This window comes from Charadrius vociferus, unplaced genomic scaffold, assembly GCF_000708025.1.
Source record: "Charadrius vociferus isolate BGI_N301 unplaced genomic scaffold, ASM70802v2 scaffold125, whole genome shotgun sequence".
Lineage (NCBI taxonomy): Eukaryota > Metazoa > Chordata > Aves > Charadriiformes > Charadriidae > Charadrius > Charadrius vociferus.
The window spans coordinates 1,848,210-1,864,925 of NW_009649036.1; the positions used below are offsets into that span (position 1 = coordinate 1,848,210).

At 47.3% G+C, this 16,716-nt stretch overlaps 1 protein-coding gene across 1 annotated transcript in view; it reads right to left on the minus strand.

Annotated features, from left to right (window-relative positions):
• The window catches only part of KCNMB4 (potassium large conductance calcium-activated channel, subfamily M, beta member 4), an 11,961-nt gene extending 4,000 nt beyond the window's left edge, over positions 1-7,961 (minus strand). Inside the window, exons 1-2 of the mRNA XM_009887831.1 lie at positions 7,953-7,961; positions 6,421-6,548 (exon numbers count right to left, since the gene is read on the minus strand). Coding sequence (XP_009886133.1) covers positions 6,421-6,548; positions 7,953-7,961 — 137 coding nt within the window. The remainder of the gene's footprint in view (positions 1-6,420; positions 6,549-7,952) is intronic.
• Positions 7,962-16,716: the final 8,755 nt, after the last annotated feature.

Below are 16,716 nucleotides of genomic sequence, written 5' to 3' on the forward strand. Positions count from 1 at the left end.
AGCGGCTCTGCAGGAGATGTGCAGAGGTAACCGCAGGGTTTTGGGGGTTCACCATGGGCCCCCCATGCTGTGCCCCATGAACGAGGTAACTGGGCTCATCCCCAGGTTTTCACTTGCTCCTTGGAAAGAGGGGCAGGGAGGCACAAGGGGAGTGGTTTGAAAGCCTGACTTGCAAGTCCTGGCTCTGCAGCCAGGGACCGGCATGGTGGGCAGTGTGAGTGAGGGCCGGGGAGGCCATCTAGCTAAAAACCTGAAGAATAAACATGTTTGTGTTTGTTTCCAGGTGCTCTGTACCAGGCTAAAAACCATAGGTTTCATGGGAGATCTGCAAGGTCCAAAAGGAAAGACTGGGGATAAATTACGAGGAGACAGAGAGAGTGAGAATCAGAATTAATCAGATGAATTATATAAAGCAAAGTCATTAGTGATTAATTAACAGGTTAGCCTACAGAGGCTGGATTTCATTTCTTCCAGGCTGTTTGTTATCCTCACATGGCAGCATCAGTTTAGGGGAAGAGCTATCCTCCACCTCCTGAGAAATGAATTCTCAGGCAGAGCAGAATGCCACCACCACCCGGCAAGTCTCTGAAGGAACCAGCAAGATGCGCAGAGCAGCTGTCCTCCAACTTCTGAGCCTGCAGAGTGTTTGGGGAACATCCCTGGGACAACTCCTAAGCAATCCTGCAATGAACCCTGAGGGATAAGGAACAAAATCTGCTTGCAGAGAGAACCCGAGCAGCAGCCAGGACTGCGGAAGCCCTGCTTGGCCTGTGGGACACTCTGCTGGGCATGACGCTGCAGCGTCTTGCTCTGGGCTGAGCTCGTCACTGGGGTGCTGCATCAGCCCCCTCGGGCATCAGCAAGACCTGGATCCATCCTGCTGTCCTTGTACAAAAACCTTTGGCTTTCGCTCCAAGGTTTACGCTGTGATTAATACAGGAGAGCTGCCTCGCGTGTTTTTGAATCAGAAATGTGCACAGAGATACTTATCTTGCCAAGCACAGACAGAGAGCATCACCAAAAGAGCAAAGCGGCTGGCAGTGAGCTGTGATGTTTATGTGACCCATCACAGTTACTTCCAAGCCCTGAGATAATCACAACGGCTGTGCTGTGAGACGAGAGGAACCAGAGCTGGGCTGTGCCAGCGGGGGCAGACCCCCAGCACAGTGCTGCACCAGCACAGAGATGTCCAGGAGTTCAGGAACCAGACAGCCTAAAGGGCCTTCAGGAGAAAGAGCGTTTGGGTAGCTGTCACCTGCCCATGAAACAGAAAGCACACAGCAGCAGGAAAATACTGTGGCCATCTGGGAAAGCTAGATACAGGCCAAACGAGCAGAAAATTTTAGCTGAAATCTCTGGATTCCACCTCTAAAACTATAACTGTTATCAATAGCAGAAGCAAGGAGAGCAGGAGCCTGCAAAGGAGCCACAGAGCTGCCACCGGAGCAGCAGAAGAGGCTGGCAGGGCTGGGCAGAGAAAACAAGGGCATGGTGGCAGAGGGAAGGGAGAGAGATGCTTGCAACAGGCAAGCAGCAAAAAGAAGAGGGCTGTACTTCTTCATCAAACCATCCCTCTCCTTGGGAAGAGAAACAAATAGCTATCAGGACACTTGAAACATAACTCTCTTGGTTTTGCATGGCAAGGTCAGTATGTGTCCAAACTGCAGTTTTGACTTTTTCTTGCTACTTTTGTAGAGGTGACCTGCCTATTCCCAGAGTCTGAAGGCTTGTTGTTTGGTTTGGAAACAGAAAAGGGAAGGTGCCCCCATCCCTGGAGAAAACCCTCTCATGACAGGGACACAGCTTTGCTGGAAGGCCCCACAGCATCACTCCCCTGGTGCTGAGTCAGCAATGCCAAACTCAAAGGACTTATGCCATGCCTGGAAAGGTGTTTCTTTTCCTTGTGAAAATCAGCAGATATAATTAAAGATATTGTCTTGTCCCTGCAAGAATGGTGCATTTAATAAACTGATCTTTGCTCTATGACTTCCATATAATACTTCAGTTCAAAGACATTGACCAGAGGGGTTGCACATATCACCCCTAAGTTCGGTTATGGACCATCTCTTGTCTCTAGCGTTGCTGCCATTCAGCTCTCCAGTAAACGCAAAGCCTCTCGAGGGGATGCACCCAAACTCCTAACACCAGTTATTGGTGCACAAAACAGCAGCAGGGGCAAGAGAGAGACATAGCGGGACAAAAGAGGGAAAAAAAACCTGAATACTTTCAAGCCCTGGTCAGGTATTGGGACCTGGTTCTGCTGCTAACTGGGATGGCCACTGTGCAGCACCACCACCACTGCCCAGCAGCAGCCCCAGGGTGAAAGAAAAATGAACAAACTAAAAAGAAACCGTAAAGAAGTCTCTGTCTTAATTCTGAACACACACTTTTCCCTTTCGCTGAACAGGCAAGGAGGGAGCAATTTTGTTTTCATTGCTAAAAGGTGAAACCACTACTTATTTTTAGCAGGACTTTTTGCTCAGGGCTGCAGCCTTGTGGGGCTCTGACCAGGGGTAACTGGATTAGTTGTTGCATTACACAACACATCCCTGTTAGGCGCTGCCAAGCAGTTCAAAGAGACACTGGATAAAGCAGGCCTCCGTCACAGCCTTCGGTGCAATTACTGAACGTCATGGGAAGAACTGCAGCACAAGGTTTACGAAAAAGTCATGGAGGACCAAAAAGTTACAGGCACATAAACATTTCACTCATCACTGTGCAATTTATGTGACACAGTGAAAGCTGGTGGAGGCAAGGGCACGGGATAGGGAAACCTTACAAATATTTTTTATATTAAAAAAGTATCTGGATTTCAAGATGTTTGCAATCTGCATACACTTATTTTCCCCACAATTATTCACATCCCTTCGCTATGACAAGCACTCATCAGTAGGTTTTTTCCCCTATTGTTGTAAGACACAGAGATCCTCAGCCGGACGGCTGCACGCAGGGACAGTGCTATCCTACGAGAAAGGATACGAAATAGCAACACCATTTTCTGACTGGAGGGAATTAATCTAGAAAACTTTGTGAAGTACCAGAGCAAAACCAAAATTGCTGTTCCACCATCCATGAATGAGCAGCACTATTACCTGAGCACCCTTGGCTTCTGCAGGTAATTATTCCCAAATAAATGGCCTGCAGGGTACCCCAACACCGTACGGGTGGTCGCTAATCACTAGAGAGTGTTTGGTCTCCAAATCTCAGGTGAATTTGTGTACGGCATCCTGCAGCAAACACAGAGAAGTATAAAGCACGGCTGGCTCATCTGCTGCGTTGTGGCAAAGGAACCACTGAGCGTTCTTGCCACACTGGACGAACCCAGAGCTAAAAAGCAACAATGCCACATAAATGAGTCACTAATAAGAACATATGTTGCTCTACCTATCTCTGCACGGCATGAGACTGAGGGGTCTGAGCTGATGGAGATCTTGGTTTCTCTCTTTTTGCTCTTGTTGTTGATGTCAGTGAGACCTGGAACGTGTTCGTGACTACAGACCCCCTGGGACACCCGATGTGAGATCCGTGCACACTGAAGCACTAGAGCTCAGCGCCTTCTCAAACCTTTGGCAACAGCCCGAGAACTTTATCTGAATTTGTTGTTTATTTTGTGCTCTGAAACACTGGGGATTGGTTTCTGCTGGGCAGGGCTCCCTACAGACCAGGGAGAGTATCATCACGCCAGCAGGCAGGTACCTCCACCAGAGGTCTGGAAAAGCAACTTTCCCACGCAGCTTGCATCGCTTGGCCTTGCAAAGCTTGCCAGAGAAGAGTGGGACACTTAACGGTAAGTGTCTACCATGGAAAAGCAAAACCTCGTTTTTCAGTAAAGTGCTGAGCTCCAAGCGAAGCTGCGCATTGGTTCCCTAAGATAAATGTCAGACAGGTAGTTGTGCTGGGCCTCTCCATTTATATTAACAGAGAATGTTTGAAATTGCCAAGTCTGCTTCTCACCCATTTCGTATAACTTTGAACTGTACAAATGGCACCACTTTCTTCTTCTTTTCAAAGCAGCCTGTTGAAATGTGCCCCGCCAAACTGAAGAGAGGTGTCACCTAACAGTGTGCTTGGCATGAAGCAACAACTCTGAGAATGACACTAAATTAAGTTTGATGAAGAGGAGACAATGTTCATTCATTGCTTAGATATATACCTAGAATTTTATTCTGTCATTTCAAAAGAGAGAGTATTAATATTGTAAATACCACTTTCCCTGAGGAACCTACCACTATATTCTATGTTTTATACAGACTGACACAGATGAGTTAGCTCATCCACAAAGTTAAAGAAATACTGATAAAATATGCCCACTTCTGTTTTGAAGTGAACAGATGTTTTCCTCAGTTTGTATGGCTTTTTACTGCTTCACAAGCTGTTTAGTCATCGTAACTCTAAAAGTATACCTAAGCAAGCACATTCCTAGTCAGCAACACATCTCTCAAAACTGATTCTTATCTCCAGAAGAAAATAGATGGGATACACATTACAGCTTAGGCTGTCTTCAAGTATCTCTGGCAGCGAGCCTCTCTTCTGCTATATATAAATTGTTGTATGATCAGCAAAAGGCAGCCGTTGCACTTGGCAAGAACATCTAACAGTATGGGATGCTGCAACTATAAGGAAGAAATCTTGCCTGAGTGCCGCAAAATTCTTCAGCGTCAACCTACATAACTGGCAGACCCTAGGCAGTGTGCAGCCTCAGAAAATTATGCCTTCGTTTCACCTAGAAATGTGACATGATACCCAGCTCACCTAGCTCTGGACACCTACCACCGAGGTGCCTGCACCCGATCAGTCCACACCAGCTCAGACGAATCCCAGCCATGACATCTCCTGCAGAAGATCCCATATTTCTGACTATCCTGCTCACTCAGGCAGGGGCTGCTGGAGGTCCCAGGTCTCAGCAGCATGGGGAACTGGCAGCACCTGCCTGCCCAGAGAAGCAAAAATCATCACACTGCCCCTGGTACCCTAAGTTTTAGCCTCTGCACGCTGTAGACAGTGCTTCTTTCACCACGGTAAGAAGCTAGGTTTTGTTACAAAGCATTGGTGGTTTCCCTCTGCAAAGAGTTAACCAGGGACAACAGACTATCATCCTGGGCACATCGACCAGGTCTATGGTCTCTCCAGGGAGGGGACAACAATCATAGCCAGCCTAGGACAAACCTGAAGCCCCCAAGGCACCCAGTCAGCCACTGACAGAAGAGTTGAATATCTCTCTGCCTGCCACCCTGCTCCTGCTACCCAGTTCCTCCAAGGTCCTAGCATACACTGGCATCCATTTTCCTCCTGTGTGTCTTAATAAACTTAAATATCTGATGCCAGCACTCCTACACGGAGGCCTGAATTGCACCAGCAGGCACCAAGCTATTCCCACCTAGGTCTTCCTCATCTGTTCAACTTCCAAGTGCTGGTGGGGGGTAGGACCAACCTCCTCCTTTAGTCCCTGATGTGGCAGACATTTATTTGAGTGCTTAACTTAGCAACCAAGAGCAGCTCCTTAGCTCTACCAAAATTACTTGTGCTGATCAAATTAAGCAAGTGCCATGTGCCTCCAGAACTGGAGTCTAAATCCCATAAAACCTTGGCTGATCTGGAGATCTTAAATATTCTCTTCCCACCTCCTTCTCTACATGAACCCATCATCCCAATCACTGCTGTTCTCCCAAGTCCTCCCAGAGAGGCAGAGCAGCAGTAAGTTGCTGCTGCCACATCACCTTTTGTTTCCTGGCACATCATCATCAGAAAGAGACAGGCAAAAGGACTCCCTCCTCTTCCCTAAATGGGAAATCTGTAAATGGGAAATCAGTAGATCTGAAGGGAGGAAACCACACGTCACCCTTATATACACGTAAGTCACATCAACATTGGTAGTAAAAGTAAGAATTGAAACAGTGGAGGAGATGCTTTAAGTTACAACTCTACTCTGCAAGCATCTATGAAAACGGGCAGTTCTGTGAATGTTTATTACTCATACCTGATTCACTAATCCTCCATGAACACAATTCCTGAGTTGATTTGTACTATTTACTGATCTCCTCATTTCCTCCAACCCCTCATCAACACAGTAGGATTTCTCTTCCATGGAGGGAAGGAACATTAGTATCCAAGCCAGAAATTTTACATCTAAGCATTAAAAGCCAAGATGTTTTTTTGCCATAAAATGGCATGTTTTAAGGGAAAAGGAGTTTTATATTTTTACTTCAAGCGGTAAAAACACTTTGCTTTCTACGTTGCTTTTCATCAATAGAGTTATCTTGCAAAATTCTGCACTAAACTCTGTGTGACAAACCACATCGCTATATGGGGGTGTGTGTGTATATATATGCATGCACTTCTATATATTTTCAAACAGAACCAATGGACAGCTGTTAAACAGATGCATAAGCACTTCTGCCTATGCAAATGTAGATTACTTACCTCAAGTGCTGGTTAAAATAGCATGTAAATGGTTGCGAACCCACTTTCTCTTTCCAGTATTTCTGCTTGTACGTGACATTCTCAGAGTTCTCCTGATCATCTCTCGCACAGGGAGGGATGTACGAACACTGCCAACACACATTGCAAAACAGAGTTACTTCTGTGCGCAAGAACACAGGGCATCACTTTCTCTGCATTTTCCTAATAATACCGGTGCGACTGAAATGGGCAAAGAATAATAAGTACGAGGTCCAAAGAAACAAAAAAGAAAAGTTAGCTGAACTTTAATTCAATTTCTAGTTACCCCCTGCAATAAGGAGTAAGGAAAAGAATATGCCAGCATTCAGAAACAAAATACAGGCTTTATCATGTTTTGTCCCATTATCAAATCAACATGCCATGTAACACCTTGGGTTTTTGCATGATGAATGCAAAAATGATCATTTCATTTTGAGTATTCCTAGCCAGCTGCATGGATTGGATTGGAATTACTTCCTATTTTCAGTGAGGCACATAATCACAAGTTTTGTTTAGCACCATGTTAAGAAATAACCAAAATATTCCAGCAAGCTTTCCCAGATGGTGGGTTATCTGATACCTGGCCGATATCCCTTGGCAAAAGACAAGTATTCTTCTGCTCTTACAACACAGGGAAACAAGCACAGAAAGTTCAAAGCCCCACTTCAGCAGAAAGGTGCAGCATCTGCTCCTGCTGTATAGAAGTCAACAAGAGTTGAGCGTGCAGCTGAGCTATCTGCAGATCTCACCCTCACACATCTGCTTCAAAGCCCGAACTGATCAAGGGAAGTTCCTCCCTCAGCTTGGTGCACTTGGGACTGCGCTTTCAGAGACTCCACTCTGGGTCACAAGCAAAGCACAGAACCTTGTTTCCAAGTCTCGTCTTTGACGCGCCACCCTTCCCTCTAGGCCACAGGGAGTTAAACAAGATAAAACAAATTGTCCACTGAATCCAATGTCAGCAGTATCAGGATCTCAGTGTCCAAGCACAATCCCTCCTATTGTTACCAGACCTCCATACTGGAGTTAATTAAAGGAGATCATTACAGGAGGTTTTGAACCAAACTGAGTAACATAGCTTAACTGATCCTTGGATAACATAAAGGCATTTCACCCAGGAGGACTTATGGACAGCAAGGCTCAAGGTGTACACACAGATCTTTAATTCCTTTAAAACTAAGCGCTGCAAGCAGAAAAAAAGTGACTGTGAAGGTAGCTAAAAAGCCTCATACTTTGGCAGGATGAGGCAGCAGGAGGTGCAGTGTGTGGGGTGCCCCTAAAAGGCATCCCCACATATGATCACAACATGAGTTTCTTCACAATATCCTGAAGGCAATAACATCAAGGAGAGAGATACCCTCTCTAACCTGAAAATAAAGATCACCATGACTCACTGTGCCCACAGAGTGCTTCCTCTCCCTCTCCATCTGGTGAGGTTTCACAGGGGCCTACTGTGCCCCCAGCTGCACGCTATACCCAAGCTGTACAGACCTACAAATCCATCTCCATCATACCATAGACATCGTGCTCAATATATAAATGGGAGTTGGCCAGAAGGCAGGAATCCGTGATCACTGCTTGCAATGGGATGGGCAACCAATCATTAGGTGGTGAGAGCAACTTGTGTTGTATTAGTTTATCTTGTATATCCTTTTACCATTATTATTATTGTTGTTGTTGTTGTCATTATTTTCCTCTTCCATTACTGTTCTATTAAACTGTCTTTATCTCAACCTATGAGTTTGGGGTTGGGTTTTTTTTGTTTTCCCCCCCCTACTTTTCTCACTCTTCTCCCTACCCTACTTGGGAGGAGGGGGACGGAGGAGTGTTCAAGCAGCTGCATGGTCCTAGTTGCTGGCTGGGTTTAAATCACAACACAAATCAACCGCTATTGGTATTGCCAGCAGGTCGAGGGAGGTCATCGTCCCCCTCTACTCTGCCCTGGTGAGGCCACATCTGGAGTACTGTGCGCAGTTCTGGGCTCCCCGGTTCAACAAAGGCAAAGAACTACTGGAGAGACTCCAGCGGAGAGCTACAAAGATGATCAAGGGAGTGGAGCACGTCTCATATGAGGAAAGGCTGAGAGACCTGGGGCTGTCTCGCCTGGAGAAGAGAAGACTAAGAGGGGATCTCATCAATGCTGTTGAATATCTAAAGGGCAGGTGTCAAGAGGATGGGGACAGGCTCTCTTCAGTGGTGCCCAACGACAGCACAAGGGGCAACAGCCACAAACTGGAACACAGGAAGTTCCATCTCACCATGACAGAAAACTTCTTTACTTTGAGGGTGGCAGAGCACTGGAACAGGCTGCCCAGAGAGGCTGGGGAGTCTCCTTCTCTGGAGATATTCAAAACCTGTCTGGATGCGTTCCTGTCCAACCTGCTGTAGGTGAACCTGCTTTGGCAGGGGGGTTGGACTAGATGATCTCTGAAGGTCACTTCCAACCCCTACCATTCTGTGTTTCTGTGATTTAGCCAGAACACAAAATGCAGACCTAGACAAAACAACTAGGTACCAATATACATTCTTCTACCTAAGTCTCCTCAGTGATCTCACAATCTCCTCTTCCTGTGGGACCAGCTCCAGTACACATCTCCTCTGTCTCTTCTGAAATGTTTCTTCCTAGTGGCTGAGCCTACTCCTGTCCTCTGCTATGAAAGCACGACCACCTCACCACTCCTCTCCTGGCCAAACATTCTCCAGATCCTTCAGAGACCTTCCACCACCCCACCACCCCAGATAATACATGAATCTTTCACAAAGTTCACAACTTGGTGAACCATTGTTTATCCCCATCCTGAGTTTCAGCCTTAAAAACAACTGCGGAGATCTCTTTTCCCAAGAGATGTCCATCTGAACGGACAAATAGCAAGCTGTAACAGTCTCCAAGGACAGCTCCATCACAGAGGACTTCACAATTTTTTATGTCAGTCCCTACGGGTTTAGCTCAAGATAAGTTATTGAAAATGGAGTTTTTCAGGGCAGGGATTTTGCCTGGTTTGGAAGATGTAAAGGGTCCCACAGACAGCTTCTCCGATCAACACATCCATCTTCTCCCATGCCAAGGCAAGACAGTGTATGGGAGTACTGCCAGTACTTTCAGGAGGGACACCTGGAATTTGGGGACAACAGTGAATATGCTCTCCGTAACTCAAACTTCACACCACTCTACATAAGTAATCCCAATGACAGCTGACAGAAAACATGCTGTATTCATTCCCATCTCTTCCTCTTTATCTTCTTGTGGAAAACACAAAGGAGGCACACGGGAACTTGCCACAAATCAATGGGACCTCATTGCTTGAATCTGTCAAGGATTAACAGTTTTGAAGAGAGGAGTGCTCCTTGCCCGAGGCAAAATCATCATCATATAAATCCCAAGGGTCACCCTGAAACATCTCCTCAACGTGATGAAGGCCCTGTGCTACAGTGAACACACAAGGTCCAACTCCAATATGGACTTACCACCTGCTGAGTGAACACCAGAGCTCAACTGCCTCCCCAGGATGCCAGCACAGTTCCCACCAACCTGATGTTCACTTTGACCCCTTCTGATGCACGTAGGTGGTGGATCTCTCTTTTCTCTGCCTCCCAGGCACACTTCTTGGGGATTTGATCAGCTTGATCAGCTGTACCACCCTCCAAAGCACAGTCAGCACGTGGATAAAAGGGAATCATAACCTGGCAACTTTCGCTGCTGTAAGTTGGTGGATGAACCTGAAACAACCTCCGCCTCTGGCAACAGGCTCTTTCTGAAAGGTTAATTCTGCAGTCCTCCCCAGAAGACACGGCATGAAATCCTACCATCAAAACATAAACAAACGCCAAGTGTTTGAAAGCAAGCTAGGATGCCTTGTGCTCACCTGCAGCCTGTGCAGCAACATCCATTTTCAGTGGAAGTGTCCCACTCTGTATTTCTTTGATTTTTTGTCTTAAACAAGTTACAATGAAGTTGGAGAATAGCACTTAAGATTAGACATTCAGAATAAATCTAATGGAGCGGAGGCCTTTTCAGCGGATCTATTGATACATGGTGCCGTAATTGCACCTCCTACGCTATGTCATAGCAACGATAAAATTATTATGTAATTCAAATACAGTCTCAATTACACAGCTCAAAATCAGTATCAGGCTAATAATATTCCCCCTTCAATCAAAGCCAGTGTTTGGATAGACGACTTAGGATTCAATTCAGTAAAAATGTCAGTGAACAACTAATACACCTTTTCACCAAGGTTTTCTAAGATTTGTATTTGTGTTTCATGCTGGATGCTCACACTCCAGTGTCTTTGCAGATGCCTGGGAAGACTCCCGGTCCTTCTGAACACTTTGTCAGAGCAGATATTCTTCCATATCACAGAGAAGGGACAGAGGAGTGAACTCTTGACCATGGCTTAGTTTCCAGGTTGCATTTCATGCTTTTCAAAGACTAATTCTTGCCTAATTCAGTCACATTTTTATGAAAAAGAAGCCAGACTTGGTAGGCTCTGAGGTAAGCTGTCTCAAGCCTAAAACACACTGTCTCTGAGATGAGACCAAGAAAGTCTCAAATGCAAACAGATGTAAGGGCCCACAGTAGAATCAAGTCAGCCCATCAGAAGACAGACTGGTGGCACTAAGAAGCAAGTCTCCAGCCTCAGTCTCCAAGCGACTTGTCAAGGACCATTCTCCTGGCTGCTGGTGAGCTATGGGACATAGCACGTACCATTTGCTTGGCAAGGCAGACAGCCTCCACATCATGTATCGTGCAAGTTGGGAAGCTTGTGATGAAATGAAGGAGTGGAAAGGGTGCTCTAGATAAGTATCATTGCAAAAATACAGTGCACCACTAAAGCCAACAATTGCCAGCCCTCGAGCTTCAAGTGTATTGCATTTGCATGGCAAGGTTTTGGTAGCAGGGGGCTACAGGGTGGCCTCTGTGAGAAGCTGCTAGAAGTTTCCCCCATGTCTGACAGACCCAATGCCAGCCAGCTCCAAGAGAGACCTACTGCTGGCCAAGGCTGAGCCCATCAGCAACAGTGGTAGCGTCTGTGTGATAACGTATTTAAGAAGGGGAAAAAGCTGGTGTGACACAGCAGCTGGAGGAGATGAGTGAGAATATGAGACAAACAAGTCCACAGGCACCAAGATCAGTGAAGAAGGAGGAGAAGAAGGTGCCCCAGGCGCTGGAGCAGAGATTCCCCTTGCAGCCCATGGTGAAGACAATGGTGAGGTGGGCTGTTGCCCTGCAGCCCACAGAGGTTAATGGTGGAGCAGATATCCACCTGCAGCCTGTGGAGGACCCCACACTGGAGCAGATGGATGCCTGAAGGAGGCTGTGACCCCATGGGAATCCCATGCTGGAGCAGGCTCCTGGCAGGACCTGTGACGCCATGGAGAGGAGCCCATACTGGAGCAGGTTTGCTGGCAGGACTTGTGACCCCATGGGTGGCCCATGCTAGAGCAATCTGTTCCTGAAGGACTGCACCCCGTGGAAGGGACCCACACTGGGGCAGTTTGTGAAGAACTGCAGCCCATGGAAAGGACTCACGTTGGAGAAGTTCGAGGAGGACTGTCTCCTGTGGGAGGGGCCCCACTCTGGAGCAGGGGAGGAGTGTGAGAAGGAAGGAGTAGCAGAGACAACATGTGATGAAGAGACCGCAATCCCCATTCCCCATCGCCCTGCATGTTTTGGGGGGAGGAGGTAGAGAATTTGGGAGTGAAGCTGAGCCTGGGAAGGAGGGAGGTGTGGGGGGAAGGTGTTTTAAGGTTTGGTTTTATTTCTCATTACCCTTCTCTGATTTGATCAGTAATAAACTAAATTAATTTGCCTGAGTCGATTCTGATTTGCCCGTGACAGTAATTGCTGCATGATCTCCCTGTCCTTATCTCAACCCACGATCCTTTCGTTATAATTTCTCTCTCCTGCCCAGCTGAGGAGGGGGGAGAGACAAAGCAGCTTTGGTGGGCACCTGACGTCCAGCCAGGGTCAACCCACCACACCAAGCAATGTAGGAGATTCTCTGAGCTTTGTGTGTGGGCATCTCCGCACATTACTTGGTTATTTTCATGGCCTGGAAGGGAGGAAGCCCTGCCACAGCCGTCCCGCAGTGGCAGGAGAGGAGCGGGGGGGGGGACGGGACACTCACTCCATTAGTACAGAAGAACGCTCCCCTCCCAGCTGACAGTACCAAGGGAGCTGGAGCTGAGCATCAGGTCTGGTTTTCACCTGCATCTGTCAGCACAGATGAACCCACCAGGAGTGACCAAACCAACCCCTCCCAGAGGCTGGAGGCAGTGATGAGTGCCCCAGGTGAGATGGGAGGCAGGAGAGCAGTGGGGTTTACCTGCAGCACCTGGGGCTGCTTCCAGAGGAATCGCTGGACAGCCTCCGCAGAGTTTGTCCCTCACAGGCACCAGCCGGAACACAGATCTGGTATTTCACCAGATGCACCAGACCATCCCAAAACCATTGTAGGGTTGGGCATAGTATTAAACCTCCTCTGTCATATTTAAGAGACTGCCAAAACCAAAACCAATTCTATTTACAAGCGCAGAGAAGAGAGAACTGTACATCATCTCGTCAGGCTGAGTGCTTACAGAAAGAAGCGCGACAGGAGCGCAGACAAGGAGCAGTGTCTGGCTGCTCTGCTCCCTGGGACGGGGTCCAGGACAGGGACAACCGGGTCCTGCTGCACAGCTGCTAACATCAGGCTCATCAGTCACTCCCCTAAAAGTTTCTTCACTAAAAGATTGGGCGAGTTCTTCCGGCCCTACACTTAAATTTAAGCATAGAAAGGGAAAAGTTTAAAAAGCCAGAAAGCAGATCTTTTTAGCAGCTGACATACCACATTGTCATTTTACCCAACCAAACCTATAGCCCGGTCCCCGTGCTGGCTGTATACCCCACCGATGCGTTCGATGGCCAGAACGAGAGCGACAAATTGACTTTGGAATTAATCCCCCTTAGGCCTTATCTCAGAGATTATTATTGCTGTCAAGGCAGCTGAAGGAAGGCTGCCATCCCTCTGCTCAAATTTCTTCCTCTGAGACAACAATTAAAGAAAAAAGAAAAGAAAAAAAAAAATCCACAAATCACTCTGGCTGAACACAAATGTCATCGTGGGCAGTGCTTTATATATACATTTCTGGATTAAGTCTGACCCAGCTATATAATCTTTTAAGAGCTAAAATGAATCCTGGGCTGTACAATGATGTGATTATCTTAGGAAACAAGAGAGAAAAAAAAAATAATTTCTTTTTCCTGCAGCTAGACCTTGCTAGAACAGCCAGATGCGTAGCTGCCGAGATGTTTATATGCCAGCCCACTCTACTACAGAAAGTAGATTATTTTTAGTCCAACACACTGGGGATTTTGGGGGTAGAGTGAAGCTGCCAGCTGATTCAGTGTTGTTTCATGGTGTAAGGAGCCTGAACTATGCCTTTTCCATACTATAGATTTAGCAGGAAGAACCGCTACCCCACACAGAGAAGCCGCTAGACAGAACATAAAATTTTAAGACCATTCAGAACAAAATTGTTCAGGTTTTTTGTTTTTTTTTTCTTCTAGTTAGGTGGCACCTATTAGCGTGCTATATGTCTAATTGCACGAACATGAGCAAGTATGCTGCGAGAAGGCGACGGAAACAGGAAGGGTTAAACGGCTCCCTAAGTGTCCACTCATAAATGCATACTGGATCCCAAGCCTTAGATCCAGCGGGTTCCTACTCTGTTGCTACAACTAACCTATTTCAGCATAAAATCCTGAACGCTTTTAAAGACGGCGAGACTTTAGTACAAAAATTAAAAGGAGAGTATAACCGCTCAGCTCCACAGACATTAAACTGGGGGGAAAAGGGAAAACCAAAGCGACAGCTATACATACTTCAGTCTCTCAAAACGATCTGTTTTCCTAATGGGACTTAAACAACTTTTCTTATTATTTTGTATTGGTTGTACATAAGCTCCTTAAGGTAAGGAAAATAATTGGACTGAGGTTTTTTCTATGTTGTTTTCTGCTTAGTTAAACTCAATTACTACCAGAGAATGCAGTTACATTAAAAAAAAATAATACATTCTTTCTGCTTGGTCTCGTCTGGTAAATCAGATTCAGTCATCAGCAATCAATATCCCAGGGTAAACAGCCCACACTTAGAGATGCAAGGTACAAGCTGGAGGAAACGGATTATATTTGCAAGACCATGCAAGTCCAACGCGCTGCCGACACACAGCCCTGTGTATCTTTATCAGATACTAAATCAAAACAGGCTTCTGAGTGACATTCACGGGCATCGCTGCTGAAGCTCTGGGTGCCTCCCTGCAGAAATTGCAATCCAGCCCCCGGGCAGGTGCAATCCTCCACTTCCCACCAGACTTCCAGAAAGGAGGGAGAAGACACAATTGAGAAGTAAAAACAAACAAAAAAAACCCCACTCAAACTACTCCCAGAGATGTTGCAGTCGCAGCCCAGTTTCAAACTGAGGATGCTGCAAAAGTTGCCGAGCCCAGGTGTGCTGGTGGCACGGCTCACCACCCACCTCCCACCTCCCATCTCTGCTGGAGATGGCCGAAATGGGGCTCTCGGGCTGTGCTCAGGGACAGCCACGCTGAACCCTCTGCGGCAACACGGCGTCTTCACCCCACTTCCTAAGGGCATTTCACCAACTACCCCCAACCCGCCTGAAGACGGAGAAAGGTTTAGAGAAGCCCCGGCGCTCACACTGCTGGGTGCTCAGGGTGCACCTCTCCGTACCCATGCCCCGCTCCGTGGGGAGCCTGGCAGCAGCACCCCCAGGGAAAGGTGAAGTTTGCAAAGCTGCCTCCCAGGCCAACGTTTCACTCGCTTCGCTATCAGGCACCATCCAGCACTGCAGCTTCATGGCTACCGCTTCTGAGCGGTGCCAACAATTTAATCCAAAACTTGTCAGACTTACCATCCTGCTTCTTGCCCCGACCACCCTTCTGAGCCCACAAGCTGCCAAGGGGAATAAAGGAAACCCCCAAATCCCGAGCTTGCAACTTAATCCACCTTTCAAGGGACAGCACCACACTGGTGTAACTACGACTGTGGAGACGCGAGGCTGCACATCGCAAACGAGATACACAAGTCTGCTCCTCAACCCCTGCATGCAGACCCCTGCAGTGTGCTTAGCGCGACCCCTGGCACTCTGCTACATTCCCATCTTGGTCAGATTGAAGAGCCAAAATTTGCTTCTCCAATACACTCTCAATTTCAGATTCTTTCAGGGAGAAGGGAGGGGGGAATTCTGCCACATTTTTTATTTTCTGGAAACTACTTAACAAAATCTCCTCCATTCAGGCAGCGAGCTGGCAAGGTGGTCTTTACTCAGCATGAAAAGAAAAAGGAGAAAGCAGAAGCACTGTCTTTAAAGAAAGAAAAAGCACAAATCATGCACTGCATTTAGGCTACCCTAGTTTGCTAGAAGGTGCAACTTTAAAGATGCTTCCTTTCAGCCTGTTTTCATGTGGGTGATGGAGAAGTTTAAGAATCAAAAACAGCGTGGATGAAACTTCTGCTTCAATGCAGCCCTCTGTCCCGGGGTCCAACCAGCAGCGGCTCCGTTACAATTTCTCCTTGCATTTGGGGAGCTGCTTTGGGAAGCCCCTCACCCTCCAGAACACTCAGCGCAACAGTAGCTGGGACAGAGAGACCTCCTTGCCGGCTGCAGGACTTTCTCCACGGCTTCCCACCGGTGTCCTGGTGCTGCCGGTGGGGTGGACGGGGGACCGGGGACCGGGTGCGGAGCTGCCTGAGGGGTGTGCTGGGGGTGGGGTGGCACTGCCCCTGTGGGAAGGATAATCTGGGGCTGTTTGAAGTAAATATATATATATATATAGTGTGTGTGTGTATGGTGTTATACTATACTATATTGTATAGTGTAGTACTATAGTATATATAGTGTACATATATACACTATACTGTATATATAGTGTATATAAATACACTAGATACATACACACGCCATATATATATGCACAAAATGTATAGTATTTTTATACATGTACTATATATACACTTTTTTGCTGAGTAACAGAACACGGGGGCATTTGGGAGGGATGCTCCGTGACTTCATTCATCCCTCCCCACTCCCCATCAGAATAAAACCCGCACCCGAACGGAGGGCTGTTGCAGGGGTCCCGGACCCCAAAGGAGGGCAGAAGGGGCGGTGAATGAAGGGCGAAAGGCTTTGCCCTGCGGGACCCACCCCCGCACCCCCTTTCAGCCGTATTTTGGGGGCGCGGGTCTCACCTTGGGGTTGGTGCGGAGCTGCCGCTCGT